The following is a 19432-nucleotide window of genomic DNA, read 5'->3' as shown; positions in this document are numbered from 1 at the left end:
TAAGGGGAGGGGGGGGGGGGGGGGGGATGGACCTGGAGTGGGGCTGGCTTTCCTGTGTCTCATTTAACAAAGTTCTTCCGTTATTTAGGACAGTCCAAGGAACAAACTCTTGAGAGTCTGAGGAAAATCATGGGCATTGCAGTCAGACTGATTAAATAATCTATGAAAAGCAACTAGAAAATAGTTGCTGCTTCTGTTTTAGTGCTACTATCTTCATTCATTTATTTATACATCTGGACATATTGTCAATCAATGTCCTCTTATTTATTTATTTAAAGGTTAATTATTTTGAGATTGAGAGAGAGAGAGAATGAGTGGGGGAGGGGAAGAGAGAGAGAGAATGAGTGGGGGGGAGGGGAGAGAGAGAGAGACAGAGAGAGAGAGAGAATCCCAAGCAGGCTCTATGCTATCAGCACAGAGCCCAACACAGGGCTCAGTCCCATAAACCATGAGATCATGATCTGAAATCAAGAGTCAGACCCCAACCGACTGAGCCCCCCAGGCACTTCACTTTTCTCTTTTTTAAAACGGTAAGAATCCTACCTTGAGAAATGTGACTGTTAGTACTACATGAGATAGTGTACATAATGCTCCTGGCCAGCATAGGCACTTTGAAAACCAAATTCCTATTTAAATAATCCATGTTCATCTCACAAACATGTATTGAGCTCTGGCAATGCCCCAGATGCTCCTATGGCCAGAGAGACTGAACAGTTACAAAAAGACAAAGTCTTTGCCTTCAAGAATCTTACACTCTCATGGCTGGAGTGAGAGTTAGGAGCGGGGAACACATTTAAGTATACAGACAAATATATATACTATGCCAGGTGGGGAAAAGGGCCATGAAGAGAGTGAAAAAGCAGGGTGAGGTGAGCAGACAGTGCAGCAGAGAAACAACATGGCATCATTAGCATCCCCTAAATGTGCAAACTGCTCTCAGAAGTTACCTGCACAGTGGAGTGTAAAAATGCTACTGTGTAAAGCATCGGCTTCCACATGGGTAAATTACTGATATCCAGAAGGTCTTGATTAATTCCAGCAAATGTTCTTTTCAAACCTGCGCGTACGCCTTGGGGCGGCTCATTAGTGAATTTGAGAGAAGTCTGTCATAAAAAGCAAACAGTAGTTTTGTTTCTAGAAATTATTGTAAAGGATAAAATAGAAATTACAATCCCTCATACAGCAGTATGCTTACGGTACATAAAACGTCGGCTGGAATTCAGCACTGTGTACGCTAATGACATCAATCAGAGCCGAAACCCTGTGAATTAGTATTGAGTCTTATAACTCTTCTGTGGAAATAGTTCCTATACAATATTGGTGATTATAGTCAAGGCTTTGACAATTATTATATAGGATCTTACAGACTCTACTGGACCAAAAGCCCTCTTGTGTTTTCATCTTTCAATAATGCCACAATATCATCTTTATTCAAACCACTTTCAAGGAAAAGACACTTATGTCACAGCAACAAACCTGAAGCAATGTAATTGGAAACCGATCATGGGGCTCAGTAGTTATCCATACTCGGAAAGAGTCATCACAGGTTTCAGTGGTAATTAACGTCTCTAGCAATTCTTCCATGAATTCTAGGCCAAGGTGACAATTTTGCAGTAAAACCCAGCCACCCTGTATTTGAGAATGATTTCATATTAATATCTTGTAATTTTTTGTTATGATTTTAAGAAAACAAAATGTACTATTAAAAAAAACTCTGCTTAGCTCATGTAAATACTGTTTTGAGCACCTATTTTTAATAAGGCAATCATATGTCAATACAAACATTTCTTCTGCTACTGATAAAACTGGTTACTTGGAATAAAGTGGGTTCAAAACAATAGTACACAGCCGCCCCGGGGTTCAGAAGGAAACAGAAATTAAAGTTTGAGGTCTTGTTTAAGTACAGTGTGTGCACCATCTAATGGTGGGAATGGGTATTTTGAAATTTGTAACAATACGTCCCAAGGTGAATCAGAACCGAATCACCTCCAAACCAAACCATGCATATTCACATGGTTTACTAAGCCCTACCTTAACACTTGCCAAAACTGTCTTAACAATATAAGTCACATAGCCAACACTGCCCTATGAGAACACAGCTTTTTTAACCAGACAACATTTTGATACCCTGATATAAAAATCATATCAGTACAGCTAAAAAATATTGAATGCAGTTAAGTACATGGTAAGTCTTGTGTGTTATGCCTTCTACTGTGAGAGAAAATACAACTCGAACTGGCTTCAACAGCAAAGGGGACATGTTGGTCTAGACAACAGAGGGGTGCAGAGGAAGATGGACTTCCAGTTACTGGCTGGGTCCTCCATTTCATTCCACAATGTCAGTTTCATCCTAAAAAATTTGGTGTCCCTCAAGTGGCACTGTGGTTGTAACTGCTCGTTGGCTGTTGGGTTTTTTTTCTCCCTCATAATATCATTATTATCAATACTTATCCCACCTTGAGAAACAGGACATGGAAGTTATAAAAGCTAATATTCCAAAGAAGATTTGTGAGAATGTAGTACTGAAATTTAGAAGTTTCTCATTCATGGAAACTAAAGAAATTATTTAAGGCCCAGAGTTAAACTATCAAATCACTCCATAGAGTGAATGATTTGATCTGAGTAAAAATAATTATATGTAACTGCCTTGATATATATAAATTAGATACAATAGATTATTGAATATAATTAAGTGATAAAGAAAAAGGCTTAGGGCACTTGAGAATTAATGACTAACTTGAAAATTTGATGGCCCAAGCAGAGTCTTAGCTCATTAACCCTCTCTAGTCATTAATTCCCAAGAAAAAGCTGCACCAAAGTTGCTACAGACATTAGGAGATCAAAAGCTTAAAAATAAATCGAGATCTTACTCTATTTTTATAAGTAGTGCGATTTCTTTTCGCAGTTGAAATTGCTATCAACAAAGCATCTCTAGAAAATTAATGTCCTGTGTATTATTAGGTGTGATGGAAAATATTTCTCAAGATTCCATCCAGCTTGCAATTTTCAATAAAAACTATTACCAATATTTAAACATAACGGCCTCAAATATTTCTTATTCACCTACAGCTATCCACTAATGAAAAAAATAAAGTCTGACTTTAACCAAACATTGAAATTTAACTGTCTCGGTTTGTCACTTCTTAAGCACTATCTATTAATGTTGATTGTCAACTTCCAAGACTTGCTAGAGCTCCATTCCTAGAAACCAGAAAGTGCTGTCAAGTTGTCAAAAAAATATTTAGTGAAAATAAGATAGAGCTTATACTATAGAAAATCAAACAAGCTTTTTGTGGGGATGTCAGGAGCAAACCAGCTTGAGGTTTAAAATTCATTGGCAATCAGGGGTGCCTGGGTGGTTCGGGTGGTTAAGTGTCCAACTCTCAATTTTGGCTCAGGTCATGATCTGACACTTCATGAGACTGAGCCCCATGCTGGGCTCTGCAGTGACAGCATGGAGCCTGTGTGGGATTCTCCCTCCTCCTCTCTCTCTCTGTCTGTCCCTTGTTCTCACTCTCTCAAAATAAATAAATAATAAAAACATTAAAAGCTTTAACATTCACTGGTAATCACAGGTTGACTATATGTATGTTGACAAAATGGAAAATGATGATGGAGCAGCATCACAGGAAGAATGGTTCAGGCATCACTGTGGCGGTGCCAGGTAGACCTGATGTCCAGAGGGCTAATCGCAAGAATGATGCACTAGGAGTAGCCGTCCTTGCCACCTACCTGCTGCATGGACACCTGAATCAGTTTTCGAGCGTGTATCTCTTGTCCTTGCCCCATTGAGATAGTTCTGCATTCTGTAACATAGGAGAAGGACAGCTATCATAAGATGTAAGTTTTACAACAGGATTGGGATGAAAAATTAATTCCTCAGTGGTCATGGGCTCCCTCCCGCCATGGCTTCTAAGAAGAGCCCTTGTTATTCAAAGAGGTATGGCCTTTGGTTGTGTTGATGAGAGAAATGAGTGGGCCAGAAACTGGAGGCCTCATCTGGAAAGCTGAGGGCAAAGACAGACAGAGAGCACGAGGCTGGGTTTTTAGAGTCTGGAGGTGTTTGGAGATAAGGAGGTGATCCACAAGTATTTTAGAGGGAAAGAGGGTTTTTGAGCTTTGCTGTATGTTTTGATTAGAATCTTTCTTAGGTGTTTTAACAGATGCTTCAGTGAAAATTTAATTGGGTTTTTATTTATTCTTTTTAGATGTCAGGGTTGCAGTGCTTTCTGTCTGTTTTGAGTTTGTTTGCATGGTTGTCTATTTTCCAAGATAGAATGCAAGGCAACTCAGCCCCAAGAGGATGCTCCTTAGATTAGATCACCGCCTTGGAACTGAGCATGAAGAGAAAGTAGAGGCCACTCCAAGATCAGAAGTGTGATTATAATTTGAGGGAGAATCCGCTATTTAGATACTACACTTGATCTTAGCCAAAAGGCGGAGAAGCAATGAGAATCCACTACTTAGGCTCATTAGTGCATTTGAGGTCCCAGGCAGAGAACCCCCTTGCACCGTGCCACATGAACTCACTAAATGAAGAAGTCCATGAATCAGGCTCGTGAACCTGGAATTGGAAATTAACTTTTTTTTTTAAGTTACCTTCTTTTTTTTTTTTAATGTTTTATTTATTTCTAGGAGAGAGAGAGAGAGAGAGACAGCGTGAGCAGGGGAGCGTCAGAGAGAGAGGGAGTCACAGACTGAAACAGGCTCCAGGCTCTGAGCTGGCAGTCAGCACAGAGCCCAACGCGGGGCTTGAACCCACGAACCGTGAGATCATGACCCAAGCGAAAGTCGGACGCTTAACCGACTAAGCCACCTAGGCACCCCGGAAATTAACTTTCAAGCAAACTTTTGTAGACTCAATTTCCTTCAGTTTTAGGGGCATGATCTCAGCACCAGCAAAGGAAGTCAGTGGGGACATTGTGAAGCAGTAAATGCTTTTGCCCTGCTATCTGGAATGAGCCTGGATTCTCAGTACAGTGGGCCACTGTGGCAGGGCAAAGAATGAGGCTAGCGTGGGAACTGCTAGTGGAAGCTACAAGCGATGGAGAAATCCATGGGGTGGGAAGGAAGTATGCCAGGAACCAGAGAAGTTGTCAGGACATACACCATTTGAATGGCATCGCATGGCTAATGGACAGAGATTCTGTGAGGCTTTGTACATTGCAATATTAGAGGTTATTCATAAGCTCAGGGTCCCAGGGAGAAACTTTGCAAGGGTGTCTGACAGAGGATAAAAGAGCACTGCTTGTAGAATCAGGAATTGCAAGAGGCTCGGGTAAACCAGGCAATGCTCTCAGAGGCAGCCAAGAAGAATCCACACAACTTACCAAAGGAGAGGAAAGGGGAGGTGGGACTTGAAAGGGGAGGAGGCTCTGGATCATTCAACGCGATTGATGCTGAGCCCTTCATTTGAAAAACGCACAAATGTTCAGATCAATGGGAGAAGGTTTGATAGGAACAAACAGGGTTAACATGTGAGTGTGAGCCACAGTCTATCTCCTCTTTCCTTCCAACTCTTCTGAAATGCACCTTCGAGAAGGAAGAGCTGGTTTCCATTCAGGTGGCCTGAGTTTCTAACATTGATCCATGAATGGATCAGGAGGAGTCTCAAAGGCATCCCATCAAAACACACCCAGAGTCTGCCCACTTCTCCACATCTCCACTTTCTATCGCCTTTCACCTGGATTTTTGCAATAGCTTAACCATGACCTCACTCGAACTCCTGTCCCCTACTCATGTTCCCTACAAGTTCTTCCCACAGCAGACAGAGGATCAGCCCTAAATCAGATTACGTCCCTCCTCTGCTTGGGACCATCTGATGGCTTCCCACCTCATTCAGAGCAAAATCCAACATCCAATGCAAAGTTCTTAGCTCCAGCCTCTAAAGCCACACACAATAGCTCCCACTGTGGCCACACACACTTTCTCTCTCTCTCCCTTTACACACTCCACACAACTCCACATACACACTTTACACACTCTCTCCACACACTTTACACACTCTACAACACTTTCCACACACACATTACACACTCTATACACATTACAGGTACACACTCTATACACACTCTAGACATACACTCTACACACACAAACACATACATACTCTATACACACTACCCATATATACTCTACACACACACTGTATACGCTCTACACACACTCTTTACACACTACACACATTCTACACAAACACACTACACACACACACTCCTAACCTCACCACTCTCCCCCCTCAGTCATTTACACACTCTACACACACCTACATGAACACACACACACACACACACACACACACACACACACCTCTTACCTCACCACTCTCCCCCGCTCAGCCATTCACTCTCCTCCAGCTGCACTGGCCTGCTCCCCAGGCACACTCCAGCCTCACTGCTGTTCCCTCTGCCTGGAAGGTGTTTCCCTGAGAGCTGCACTGTCTCTCTTCCTTCACACCGCAGATCTTCCTCACCCACTTAGCAAGGCTTCCCTGGCCCATCCCATGTAAAACAGCACAGGTCACCCATCACTCAGCCCCTCACACTGCTTCTTTCTTAGCATATTATGTACTTTTCTTGTTACCATAGTATATACTCACTTGCTTGTTGATTATTGTCCAATTTACTCCCACACTAGAATGTGAGCTCCAGGAAAGGGAGGACTTAGATCCTGGTGGCTAGCCCAGCACCTAAACAGTGGCTGGCACACAGAAGGTGCTCAATAACTAGTCCCTTAAACTTTTAAAACTGAGGTATAATATAGCCTTTCAAAGTATATAATTCAATGTTTTTTAGTTTACTCATCACATTGTGGAACTATCACTTCTATCTAATTCCAGGACATCCTCATAACACCCAAAGGAAACCCACACCCATTAGCGGTCACTCTCCAGGACCCCTCCAAACCAGGAACCACTAATCTACTTTCTGTCTTTATCCTAGACATTTCATATAAATGGAATCATACAATATATGATCTCTGATTCTGTCCTCTTTTACTAGCTTAATGTTGTCAAGGTTCATTCATGTTGTGGCATGGATCACAACTTCATTCTTTTTATGGCTGAGTAGCAGTCCACTGCATGGATGGGCCATATTTTGTTTACCCACTCATCAGCTGATGGACATTTGGGTTGTTCCATTTCTGGGCTAATATGAATAATGAACATGAATGCTATGAACATTTGTGTATAAGTCTTTGTGCGGACATATATTCAATTCACGTCAGTATATACTTAGAAGTAGAATTACTGGATCATATGGTAACTTTATGTTTTACTTTTTGAGGAACTGCCAGACTGTTTTGCAAAACAGTTGCCCCATTTTACATTCTCATCGGCAATGCATAAAAGTTCTAATTTTCCCACATCCTTGCCTACACTTGTTATTGCCCATCTTTTTCTTTCAGGCTATCTTAGTGGGAGTGAGGTAGCTATCTCATTGTAGTTCTGACCTGCATCTCCCTAATGACTAATGATGTTGATGATATTTTCAGGTGTTTGTTGGCCATTTATATATCTTCTTTGGAGAAATATCTATTCAAATTATTTGCTCACTTTTAAATTGGGTATTTGACTTTTCACTGTTGAGTTGTAAGGGTTCTTTATGTACTCTGTATACCAGACCCTTGTCAGATATATGATTTATAAATACTTTCTCTCATTTGTAAGTTGTCTTTTTCACCTTCTTTGATGATGCCCTCTGAAGCACAAAAGTTTCAAATTTTGATGAAATCCAATTTATTCATTTTCTCTTTTATTGTTTACATTTTTGATGTCGTATCAAGAAAACCACTGACTAATCCAAAGCCACAAAGATTTACTATTTTCTTTAAGAGTTTAATAGTTTTAGCTCTTAACATTTGTCTCTGATCAATTTTGAGTTAATTTTTGTATATGGTATAATATAAAGGTCAAACTTGAATCTTTTAAAAGTGGGTATCAGTTTTTCCAGCACCATTTGTTGAAAAGACCATCTTTTCCCTCATCCAACAGTCTGGCACCCTTGTTGAAAATCACTTGACCATATATGTGTAAGGGATTATTTATGGGAGCACAATTCAAGTCCATGGATATATACGTCTACTTTATCCCAGTACCATCTTGTTCGGATTACTGTAGCTTTATAGTAAGTTTTGAATTCAGGAAGTATGAGACCTACAGCTTTGTTCTTCCTTGTCAAAATTGTTTTAATTATTCTGTGTCCCATGTATTTCCCTATGAATTTTAGGATCAGCTTGTCAATTTCCACAAAAAAGGCAGGTGGGATTTTGATAGAGATTGTGTTAAATCTGTAGATCCATTTGGAGAGCAATGCCATCTTACCAATATTAAGTTTCCTGATCCATGAACATAGGATGTCTTCTCATATATTTAGGCCTTCTTTAATTTTTTCAATTATGTTTTGTACTTTTCAATGTGTAAGTCTTGCAATTCTTTGTTAAATTTATTCCTAAGTATTTTTTATCGTGTTATAAATGGAATTGCATTTATAATCTCATTTTTGGATGGCTCTTCCTATTGCATAGAAAAATAATAACACTCTTAAATATTGATCTTGTATCCTGCAATCTTGTTGACCTCATTTATTAGCTCTGATAGTTTTTGGTGGACTTCTTAGGATTTTCCATATACAAAATCAAGTAATCTGTGAATAGAAATCATTTTACTTCTTTTTCCAGTATGAATGCCTTGTCTACAACCTCCAATTCAGTGCTGAATGGAAGGGTGAGTCTTGCTCCTGATCTTTGAGGGGAAGGCATTTGGCCTTTCACCATTAAATATGATATTAGCTGTGGGGTTTTGGTAGGTGCCCTTTATTCATTTGAACAAATTTTTATCCCATTTTATTCTTAATTGTTTGTTTTCATCATAAAAGAGTGTTGAATTGTTTTCAATGCTTTTTCTGCACTTCTTCAGATAATGATGTAGATTTTATCCCTTATTCTATCCATATGGCATATTTTATTGGTTAATTTTCATATATAACCAAGCTTGCACTCTTGGAATAAATCCACGTGGCTTAGTACATAATCCTTTTTTATTTTTTAAAGTTTATTTATTTTTGAGAGAGAGAGAGAGAACCAGGAAGGGACAGAGAGAGAAGGTGAGAGAGAGAATCCCAAGCAGGCTCCACCCCACCAGTGTGGGGCTCGAACTCACAAACAATGATATCATGACCTGAGCCAAAATTGGATGCTTAACCGACTGAGAACCCCCGGCACTCTGTGCATAACCCTTTTTTATATGGTGCTGGATTTAGTTTGATAGTAGTTTGTTGAATATTTTTGCTTCTCTATTTATAAGGAATATTGGTTTTCTTTTCTTGTGGTATCTTTGTTCTGGACTTGGTAATAGTGGTCTTATAAAATGAGTTGGGAAGTGTTCCCTCCTCTTTTATTTTTTGGAAAAATTTGTGAAGAATTGGTGTTATTCTTTAAATGTTTGGTAGAATTCACCAGTAAAGCCATCTGGCCCTGCTATTTCCTTTGTGGAAGTTTTTGGTTACTAAATCAGTATTTTTACTTCCTATAGTTCTGTTCAGGTTTTCTATTTCTTCTTGAGTCACTTCCAATAGTTGTCTCTTGCTAATAATTTGCCCACTTAGAGTTATCTAATTTGTTGACATAATTGTTCATAGTGTTCTCTTATTATGTTTTAAATTTTTTGCAGTGTCAATAGTGATGTTCCCCCTATCACCCCTGATTTTAGTAAACTTAGTCTTCTCTCCCTTACTCTTGGTCAGACGGAAGACTTGTCAATTTTATTGGTATTTTCTTTTTTCTTTCTTCCTCTCCTTTCTAATCTTTTCTTTCCTTCTTATTTTACTTATTTGTTTGTTTGTTTATTACTGTGAGGTAATGGCATATATTATCCATTATGGAGACTTCCCCTTTTCTTATTTAAGCTTCTATTTCTGTCATAACCCTTGGAACTCACTTCCATGGTTTGTCTACTAAGTTCTGGGAGTGAATTTTTCTGTATCACTCTTTATTTCCCTTCTCGTCAAATGTTCACTTATCTCTTTATGACTTTGGGCAAGTTAATGATCATCAAATAATGTTTTATGATATTTATAAAAGGATAATTTAAATTAATCTCTGCATATTTCAGTCTTGTGGAGGTGGACTTATCAAGTGAGGCTCAATATATTACCAACATTCTAATTTGTTTTTATCACTACTGATTGTTAGTAGGTGTTTGTTGGTCTTTTCAAAGAAGATACTGTGTTGACTCTTTGTTGTTTTTCTATGCTTTGTTTCATTTCTTTCCACTGAAATATTTATTGTTTCCTTTTGCTTGCTTTGGGTTTAATTTATTCTTTCTTTTCATAGTTTCTTAAGGCGGAGGTTTAAGTTATTGACTTGCAAACTTTCTTCATTTTTAACATAGGTTAGTAAATATTTCATCAATTTCTGAATGATCTGGAACAACTAGATTGATTGACATTGGGAAAGTGACAAAGCTTTGCCCTTAAGAAGAAAAGGTCCCAAAGGGTAGGGGCCAGTGAGATAAGATGCAGTACAAGTCTAATTTTCTAGAAAGGGTAAAGAAAGATGCCACAACATCATAAAAGGAGCTCTCAAAAGAAAGATGGAGGCAGAAAGTATTGTAGGAAGTGTTGCTGCAGATAATCAAGTATAATTACACTTTGGTGGTTTGGGCTTTTTGAGAGACTTTAGTAAGATTTCAACTGCTTTTCCATTTCTTTCCTGTTTCCTCTTTCTTTTTTAAAAATTTCTTATTTCTAGTTAAGTAGTACATGCTCACAGCGAAAGCACTGGAAAATACAGGAGGGTATAGAGAAGAAAATGAAAATCATGAATATCCTTCTCTAGATTTTCATTCTAATCTTTTTAAGATGCACAATCCACAATCATTTACCTTCATTTTAAAATTCAAAATGTTCTGAAAACTGAAAATTTTGCAAAAAATCACTTTAGTGGCAAAACCTGACCGGACTGGATATGAGGCTATTAACCTCTATCTCTATGAATATTAATATTCTATTTGTAGTATATTACATAATATATGAGATATTATCTTTCTAAAAGTTGGACTATTCTGATTTCGGAAACATATCTGGCCCCAAGAGGTTTGGATAAGGGATTGCAGACCTATCTATATTAAAACTTATATATACATATGTATTATATATATATACATGCACTTACAGATGTTATTTTAAATCTCTACTTAACAGTATATTGTGAGTATTTTACTGTCACTAAATATTATTGGAAAAGTTTTTAATGGTGCCATAGTATTCCACCATGCTGATGCATTCTTGTTCATTCAACCACTAGCCTTTTGTATATTTGAGACATTTTCAAATTTTCAACATTATAAATAGCACTAGATTAAACATCTTTGTATATAAATTTTGATAGGTATCTCTTGACACATTCTTAGAAGGAATTCATACATATAGAATAGTCAAGGCAAAGCATACAAATATTTTAAAGATTTGTGATATATACATTAAAAAGAACTGCCAGTCTGGGTGGCTTAGTCGGTTAAGCGTCCGACTTTCGCTTAGGTCATGATCTCGCGGTTCGTGGGTTCGAGCCCCGCGTCGGGCTCTGTGCTGACTGCCAGCTCAGAGCCTGGAGCCTGTTTCAGAGTCTGTGTCTCCCTCTCTCTCTGACCCTCCCCTGTTCACACTGTCTCTCTCTCTCTCTCTCTCCTAGAAATAAAAAAAATAAAAAAAAAAGAACTGACAGTCTCTCCAGCTGAAATGGAATGCTGTCATTCTCAGCCCACATGTCTATCCTCATTTGGGCTAATGGTGCTTTGACATAAGAAGTTTCAAAACTTCATCACGCCAAACTATCTCCCTTGGTTTTGGAATCTGATACTATGATTAAGAAAATCTTAGCTACCCCAATAGTATCAATATATTCTTTTTTCTTTTATAGCTTAATTAACCTAGAATTTCCTTTACAGTTTAAAGATAAAATTGTTACTTTTTTCTAAAGTTAACCAGCTAGCCCAACAATGTTTATTGACTAATCCATTTTTCCTCCATTGATTTGAAATGTGGATCTTATCATAGACTAAGCTTATTATAGATACTAGAGCCTAATCTGAGGCCTTTCATTTTGCTTTATTGATCTGTTTATCTACTCTGAGCTAGTTCCACACTGATTAAATTATTGCCATTTGATAAAGGTTTACAAATCTAGTGGTGCTTGTTCCCCATTATTCTTTTTCCTTTTCAAAGCTTTCTTGGTTATTCTTGTCCATTTATTGTTTAGATGATCTAAGATCTTTCTACTATCCAATTATAACAAAAAATATAGTTGGAATTTCAATTAGACTTTCATTCGATTTATAGATTAATTTAGTGACTATTGACATCTTTACAATATTGAATCTTTACACTGGGAATGTGGTTTAACTCTCCATTTATTCTACCCTACCATTACACCTTTTATAGTTTCTAACAGGTATTTTAAAAATTATTCCTCAGTTTTATTTTTATTGTTATAGTGAATGGGATTTTTACATTTTATTTCACAAGATGTTCCATTGATTTTTTAAATATATTTATTTTGTGACCAGTCACCTTACCAAACTGTTCCATTAAATCTAATAGTTCTTCCGTTGATTCATATTTGTTTCTAGTTAGACAATTACACTGCCTGAGAATAATGATGATTTTTGTCCCTCCTTTCCAATAGTTATATCTTTTATTTATGATTCTTACAATACATTAGCTGTATCTTCTACAACAATGCTCAATAATACTGGTGATAGCAGACATCTTTATCTTATTCTTGACTTTAATGTGTCTAGTTGTTTACCAGTAAGTAAAATGTTTATGTCTGAAGTTCATATTCATTATCATATTAATATAATATTTTTATGTATAAACTTCTTAAAAGTCACATAAAAATGTTTAATTTTTATAAAAAGACTTTTCAGCATATGATCGCCTAAGGAAAAGTCTTTTACTTATTGTTGTGATGAGATTTCTTAATACTATATCTTTCTTATACCTACCCATTCATTCCTTCTTGGTCAAGGAAATTTACTATTGTTTTGCATGTTAATTTTTTAATGATACAATGATTTCTTTTTGCTTGTATTTTAGTTAAGATCTTTACATTTATATTGATAAATAGGGTCAATTTGTAGTTTTATTTCTTTTATGAAGTTACTATCTTATCTGTTTCTATCAGGATAATGCTATTCCCTTAAAATAAAGAGAAAAATGTATCATATTTTTCTATGTTCTGAAATGGAATAAAGTATGTGAAAGTTTTAAAGNAAAAAAAATAAAAAATAAAAACAAAAACAAGCCCAGGGCCTTTGCTGAGGTCATAATGTCAAAACTTTTAGTTTTTCTCATCTTGATTATTGGTATATTCAGGTTTTTCACCTTTTCTGAGAAAATTTTATAAATTTGTATTTTTCTACAAACTTGTACATTTTAATGATATTTTAAGGTTTATTACCATAACTATATACTATTCTCTTGCTATTTAAATTTTTTCATCTATATGTGTTATTATGCCCATTTCCTCATCCCTACTTCAGGATATTTGTGGGTTTGTATTTTATAAGTTCCTTTTCATTTGTATTTGGATTCAATTTTCAAACCCATCCTTCCTTTTTCTCCTTTTTCCAGGCTCTGGTAGGGTTCTCATTGCTAAAGCCGTCTGTCTTCTCTCTTGCCCAGGCACACAGTGCTTCTGGGAAGAATTGATTTGATCCAAATCTCTCAATGCAGAATCTGACAGGCGCCCGACAATATCATAGTGAGAAGCTTTTCTTTTCTTAAAAATGTATTTACTTTGGTCCCATTCCTCAAGTTGCTGTCTGGTAACTGGTTAATTCATCCAATGAAGGCAGTGAGAGGGACTGAAAGAGCAGACCATTGCAGTGGAATTTGGAAGCCCCGAGATAAGGCCCAAATTGGATCTGTCCCCAACCAGCTGTCTGGCCTGATCTCTAGACCTTGGTTTCCCCAGCTGTAAAATAAGGTAGTTGGATTTCAAGTTTTCCAGCCTATTCACTTTGAGCATTCTATGATTGTCTATTATCCAGTTATCCAAATAAAATCTTTCTAGTTGAGACTAGATTAATATGTTATTCTGTACATATTATAGTTTCATTTTCACAGATATTTGGGCGATAGTGAATAGCATGAAACTTTCTAGCATTCTCAAAAATTATTCAGCAAAGAGTTCTTTATAAAATTCACTGGGTCCTTTAGGATCAACATTAAATCTACTCTGTTTTAGTATCCTAACAAAGCAACCAACAGAAGGTTGAACAATTGTTGGAAAAATTAAGTCGTGGCAAGAAATGGAAATCACCAAATTGCCAAGCAAAGTAGTATGATAACATGTCATAACTGTAAAGGTGATGATAGCACAGTTCCGGCCTTAGGTATTTGTTTAATGTCCTAGTTATAATTTTTCCCAAAGGAAACTCTGAATTTCTTAATTCTGTTCTTAAACCCTTGTCCTAGACAATAGCAATATTTTGAAGTCATTTAAAATGGTAATTCTAGTTGAAAACATGCCCATCTTCCAGGAACAATATCCCCTAAGAAATGCCCACCCATTCTAGCCCCATACAGGTACTTCCAGCTGTCACCAGAATCTGTCACCAGAGCAACAGTTCCTTGATTGGTCCCGAAAGGAACACATGACCAAAGCAAAACCAATGAACTTCTCCCCTTGCTATCTGGACCCGGGGCCAAGAGAGTAAGGGGAGTTTCCCTGGGAATGCTGAACTAACTAACCACGTAAGCAGTGAAGCTCACAAGCCAACAGAGACTAAGAGTTCTGCCACATGGAGATTGGTTCATAGTAAGACAGTAGAAAGGAATCCATGAGCAGAGAGAGGTGAGACCACTGGACAAAGCAACTGTACAAATATCCAGAGAGGAACACATCTGAAGGAGATTTGCAAGCTACAAGGCTGCAAGAGAGGCATCACTCTTAGACCAATGAAGATGACTGGCATGTTGCTGTAAATACCAGAGCAACACAGCATGCCTTAAAGGTGGTTAGTAATATTTAACCATCAATAGTTGCCATTAGAACCTGGAAGCTCTTTACATTGAGTGTCAGTGTTCAGACTGAAGAAAGTGGCCATTAAAACACAGATCAATATAGAGTATAGAAGGATATGGTGACAGTGAACAGAGCAAAGTCAAGATGAGAAAGGAGAGAGTGACCATAGACCATGATACCTTAAGCTAATGGTTTGTAGTAATTTTTTAGGGCAGGACACATGGCATGGCGAATACTTGGAGAGGGTTAATGATTTTATGTCACATTATGTTAACTTAATAATAAACCCAATGTAAGTTTTATTTCATAGGGTAGGTTTGGTTATGCATAATAAATTACCCTTATAATCTTTATAAAGACATAAATGAGTTAACCCAATAAGGGGTAGTTACAGAGATGTGAACCTGAAAGATACCAAATGGCAAGTCCAACAACATTCAGATTTCCAGAGTGTGAAGAGCAGATAAATAGCCCTCCTACAAACAGCCATCCTATAAAAGGATGGCTCAATCTTCCCAAGACGTGCTCTGCATCACACAGGTCCTTATCTTTTGGTCTTGCTGACTCAGTTACTGCTCTCACCATAAGTGTTTCTAATTCCTTGCCATGCCTCCTCCCCCTGGAGCAACTTACCTTGTGTCTCCCACCATCCCACCTAGTAAGATCTCAACTCCTTTTTAGGCCCTACGCAAAATACCATCACTCTGGTGCTTTCCTCTTTACCCCTTGCAGCCAGAGGAGCTCTGGACCTTGTAATAAGTGTGTCTACACCTCTTCCAGCAGTTGTCACAATTACATGTTTATGTACTTGTCTTTCCCAGCTATTTTGTGTTCAACTTCTTGAATCTAGCTTGCTGCCTGTACTAACAAGTTACTGAATGAAAGTGTGAATGAATAAATCCCAAATTACTATGTGTTATAATAATGATTACAGTTTTTCAACTTGTGACAAAATAGATTTTTAAAATATTTTTTAATGTTTATTTATTTTTGAGAGACGTAGTGTGAGTGGGAGAGGGGCAGAGAGAGAGGGAAACACAGAATCTGAAGCAGGATCTAGGCTCTGAGCTGTCAGCACAGAGCCTCATGCAGGGCTCGAACCCATGAACTGTGAGATCATGACCTGAGCCAAAGTTGGACGCTTAATCGACTGAGCCACCCAGGCGCCCCCAAAATAGATTTTTTGTAATTTTATATAGACAGTGCAATGCCTGTGTATGTTCATTCTTCCTAGTCTGCTCTCTGTGTAGTATGGTCATCTGCTTACTACTTAAAAATATATACAGAACATAAGTGTGTTTCTTTCTGCACAAAGATATCTGTATCACACCTACACACCAGGAGATCTGAAAACAGAGTTCAATATTTTTCTAACTCAGTTTTATAGATACACTTCTAAGAATCAGTTATGAAATTATGAAAGGCAATGTTTGAGGCAAAAATACAGAGGCTTTACTAAACCGCATAAATTTCTGATCATACCCAGCTTCAGTTTCTTGGCCAATGCATCAATTTGAATTGTGGGATCAGATCCCATGGACAGGAAACATATCAAAGGTGTCCGTGTATCACTTTCTTCCCAAGTCTTCTCCAGGTTTAGGATAACTGGTTCAGTGTATTTGTCCTCCAGAGAATCTGCAATATACTTTCTCGCTTGAAAAACAGTACGGTCTGGGCACCAAGACCTAGAAATGAATACAAGTTACATGAAAAAATTCAGTGTGTTCATTTTTTATTCTATTTAATTCTAAGCATGTAAAAAACGTATTTAATTAGCAAAGGACCAAAAGCTAATTCTCATTCCTTTTGCAGATCTGAGTAAAAAAGGATGGTAAGATTTTCCATCCCTGAATGAATACAAATTTAATCATGTGGTTTTGGTGAGAGGCACTGGGAAGAAATAGGGCAGAGTAGGTAAAAACGGTCTGTTGCTAATCCAGTAGGGAACTTAGAAGGCAGCTGATCCAAATGTCTCATTTTCAGAAGAAGCACCAACTACTCTGAAGCTTTAATTCATTCTTTTTAAGTTTTTTAATGTTTATTTATTTTTGCAAGAGAGAGTTCGCGTGAGAGCAGAGGAGGGGCAGAGAGAGAGAAGGGCAGAGAGAGAGGGAGACAGAGGATCTGAAACAGGTTCTGTGCTGGCAGCAGAGAGCCTGATGTGGGGCTCAAACTCATGAACAATGAGATCATGATGCTAGTAGAAGTCCGATGCTCAACTGACTGAGCCACCCAGGTGCCTCTAATTAATTATTTTTTTTAAATCACATCAATGATTACCCCTAGTCACTGAGGCTATCGGCTTCAGGTAAGCAATTCCTTATTCATACTAATATGCAGGACCACATCCATTTTTTGATAAATATTTATCTTGTGCCTGCCACATCAGGCCCCACTTCAAGTGTGGGGACTTAGCAGGGACACAAGGGGAGGTGTCCTCTGCCAGCTCCCGAAGACAATAGGGGCCAACCTGCTGCACACTGTGAAGTTCTGCAGTGTTCAAGTGTATTAAAGAGAATTAAAGTGTCAGCATTGTCAAAAGTAGGTTGATCAGCAAGCACTTCTTGAATACCATCTGTGTAGCCTACACTGTAGTAGGTTCTATACACAGCAACACATAAGTAAATATCATTTGATATTTGATATTTTGAATCACAGACAAGCTCTATAGATTCTTATTTGCTAGTAGATTGCACTATTCATTGGGCATGGGGGATTCAATTTTTAAATGATGGACAAAAGATAGACACATCTATTCCAATAAAAACAAGTAGCCCTGGGGCACCTGGGTGGCTCAGTCAGTTAAGCATCTGGCTCTTAACTTCAGCTTAGATCATGATCTCATGGTTCGTGAGTTCAACCCCACATCGGGCTCCACACTGACAGCATGGAGCCTGCTTGGGATTCTCTACCCACCCCCCAAGCCCTCCCCTGCTTGTGCTCACACTCTCTCTCAAAATAAATAAATAAACTTAAAAAAAAAAAACCAACAAGTAGCCCTTTCATACTCCATATGTCATGAAATCACCACTGCTGATCAGTCACTCTGATTACTCTCAAAGAGTTGACAATGTCCAGGAAACAAGTTGTTCTAAGAAATGCAAGCACAGGTACATACTAATATTAGGGAAGACCTAATATTAGGGAATTCCCTAATATTAGGGAAGACCAAACCACTCCAAAGTAATCCTACATCTTTTGGTTGCTCTTTTGGTGGCCCCATCTCCCTACTTCCACCCTCCTGCCTTGCTTACAGATCACACACACACACACACACACACACACACACACACACACACACACCTTCCCACAGGCTTCTTTGAGCTATTGGATATTTAGAAAACATGAAAAGTGAGACAGAAAAGAAGAATTTTCTTCCTTAACATCATTTTCCAAATCTGTTTCCATTTTAATAGCCAAAACAGCATTTATACATTTCAATAGGCAATTCTTGTTGTTGTTTTTTTCTCAGATAAAATTGAATTTCAGCTTATAGACTAATTGCCTTGCAATTTTGTAAGGACTATTTTTTTTTTAATCAAGTAAATTCAACAATAGGTGACTCACTCAGTGGTAAATGATGAACAGAGAGAATAATAAAGGTATATTTTTCATGTGTTTTCTGCTAAAAGCACTGTCATTAATACATTCCCTCCCACCATCATCATTTTATTTGCTTGTCAATAAACGAAGGAATTGCCATCGCAGACTGCAGTTTGGAAGCACACATGTTTCTTAGATTACCCACTTGGACATAGAGAAGTAAACTCACTGAGGTAACATCTGTAATTTGGTAATCTGATGAGCGAACCTTCTAAATCCAATAATACGTATTCTCACCTGATAAGCAAAAGTTTGCGGCAGGTATCCAGTGAATCACTATATCCATCAGGGATAATTTCTTCCTCTGGAGCATCTTTATCAAACCAGTTTTTCCATCCCTTCTCATTACGAGATATCTAAAATAAATAAGCCAATTAGGAAGCCATAGGAATATATACAATTGGAACATATTGGAGAGGATTCCGAGTAACCTTAGAGGGTCATTCTTCATAGGCAGATAATTTTTCAAACATAACTACACAGTTTATTTTTTTTCAGAACCAGTGACTCAAGTAATGTGGATATAACTATTCCCTTTCAGTTTTCCCATTGCTTTTCTACATTATTCACGGGAGTTAAGACTGTGTAGCAGTTACACTAAATGATTGGGGAGGAAAAAACAGACCAGGGGTTTACAAACAACCTGCCAATATTATTGACCTTGGGGGCCAGATTATTTTGGGGGAGCAGTCCTCTGCTATTGTTAGCAGGGATTGTTAGCAGCATCTCTGGCCTCTACTCAATCTTGTCCCCAACTCAAGACAATGAAAAATGTCTCCAGACATTGTCAAATGCTCTCTGG

General features: G+C 37.9%; 1 protein-coding gene across 1 annotated transcript in view; it reads right to left on the bottom strand.

The window, feature by feature from the left end:
- LOC144228891 (dynein axonemal heavy chain 8-like) overlaps positions 1-18986 on the bottom strand; it is a gene marked incomplete at its 5' end in the record, with an annotated part of 73107 nt that extends 54121 nt beyond the window's left edge. The window contains 3 exons of the mRNA XM_077760792.1: positions 3733-3806; positions 16510-16712; positions 18868-18986. Coding sequence (XP_077616918.1) covers positions 3733-3806; positions 16510-16712; positions 18868-18986 — 396 coding nt within the window. The remainder of the gene's footprint in view (positions 1-3732; positions 3807-16509; positions 16713-18867) is intronic.
- Positions 18987-19432: the final 446 nt, after the last annotated feature.

The sequence above is a fragment of the Crocuta crocuta genome, unplaced genomic scaffold, assembly GCF_008692635.1.
Source record: "Crocuta crocuta isolate KB4526 unplaced genomic scaffold, BGI_CrCroc_1.0 scaffold826, whole genome shotgun sequence".
Taxonomy (NCBI): Eukaryota; Metazoa; Chordata; class Mammalia; order Carnivora; family Hyaenidae; genus Crocuta; species Crocuta crocuta.
Note: the sequence above shows the minus strand (reverse complement) of the source record. Positions and strands in the feature narration are given on the sequence as shown.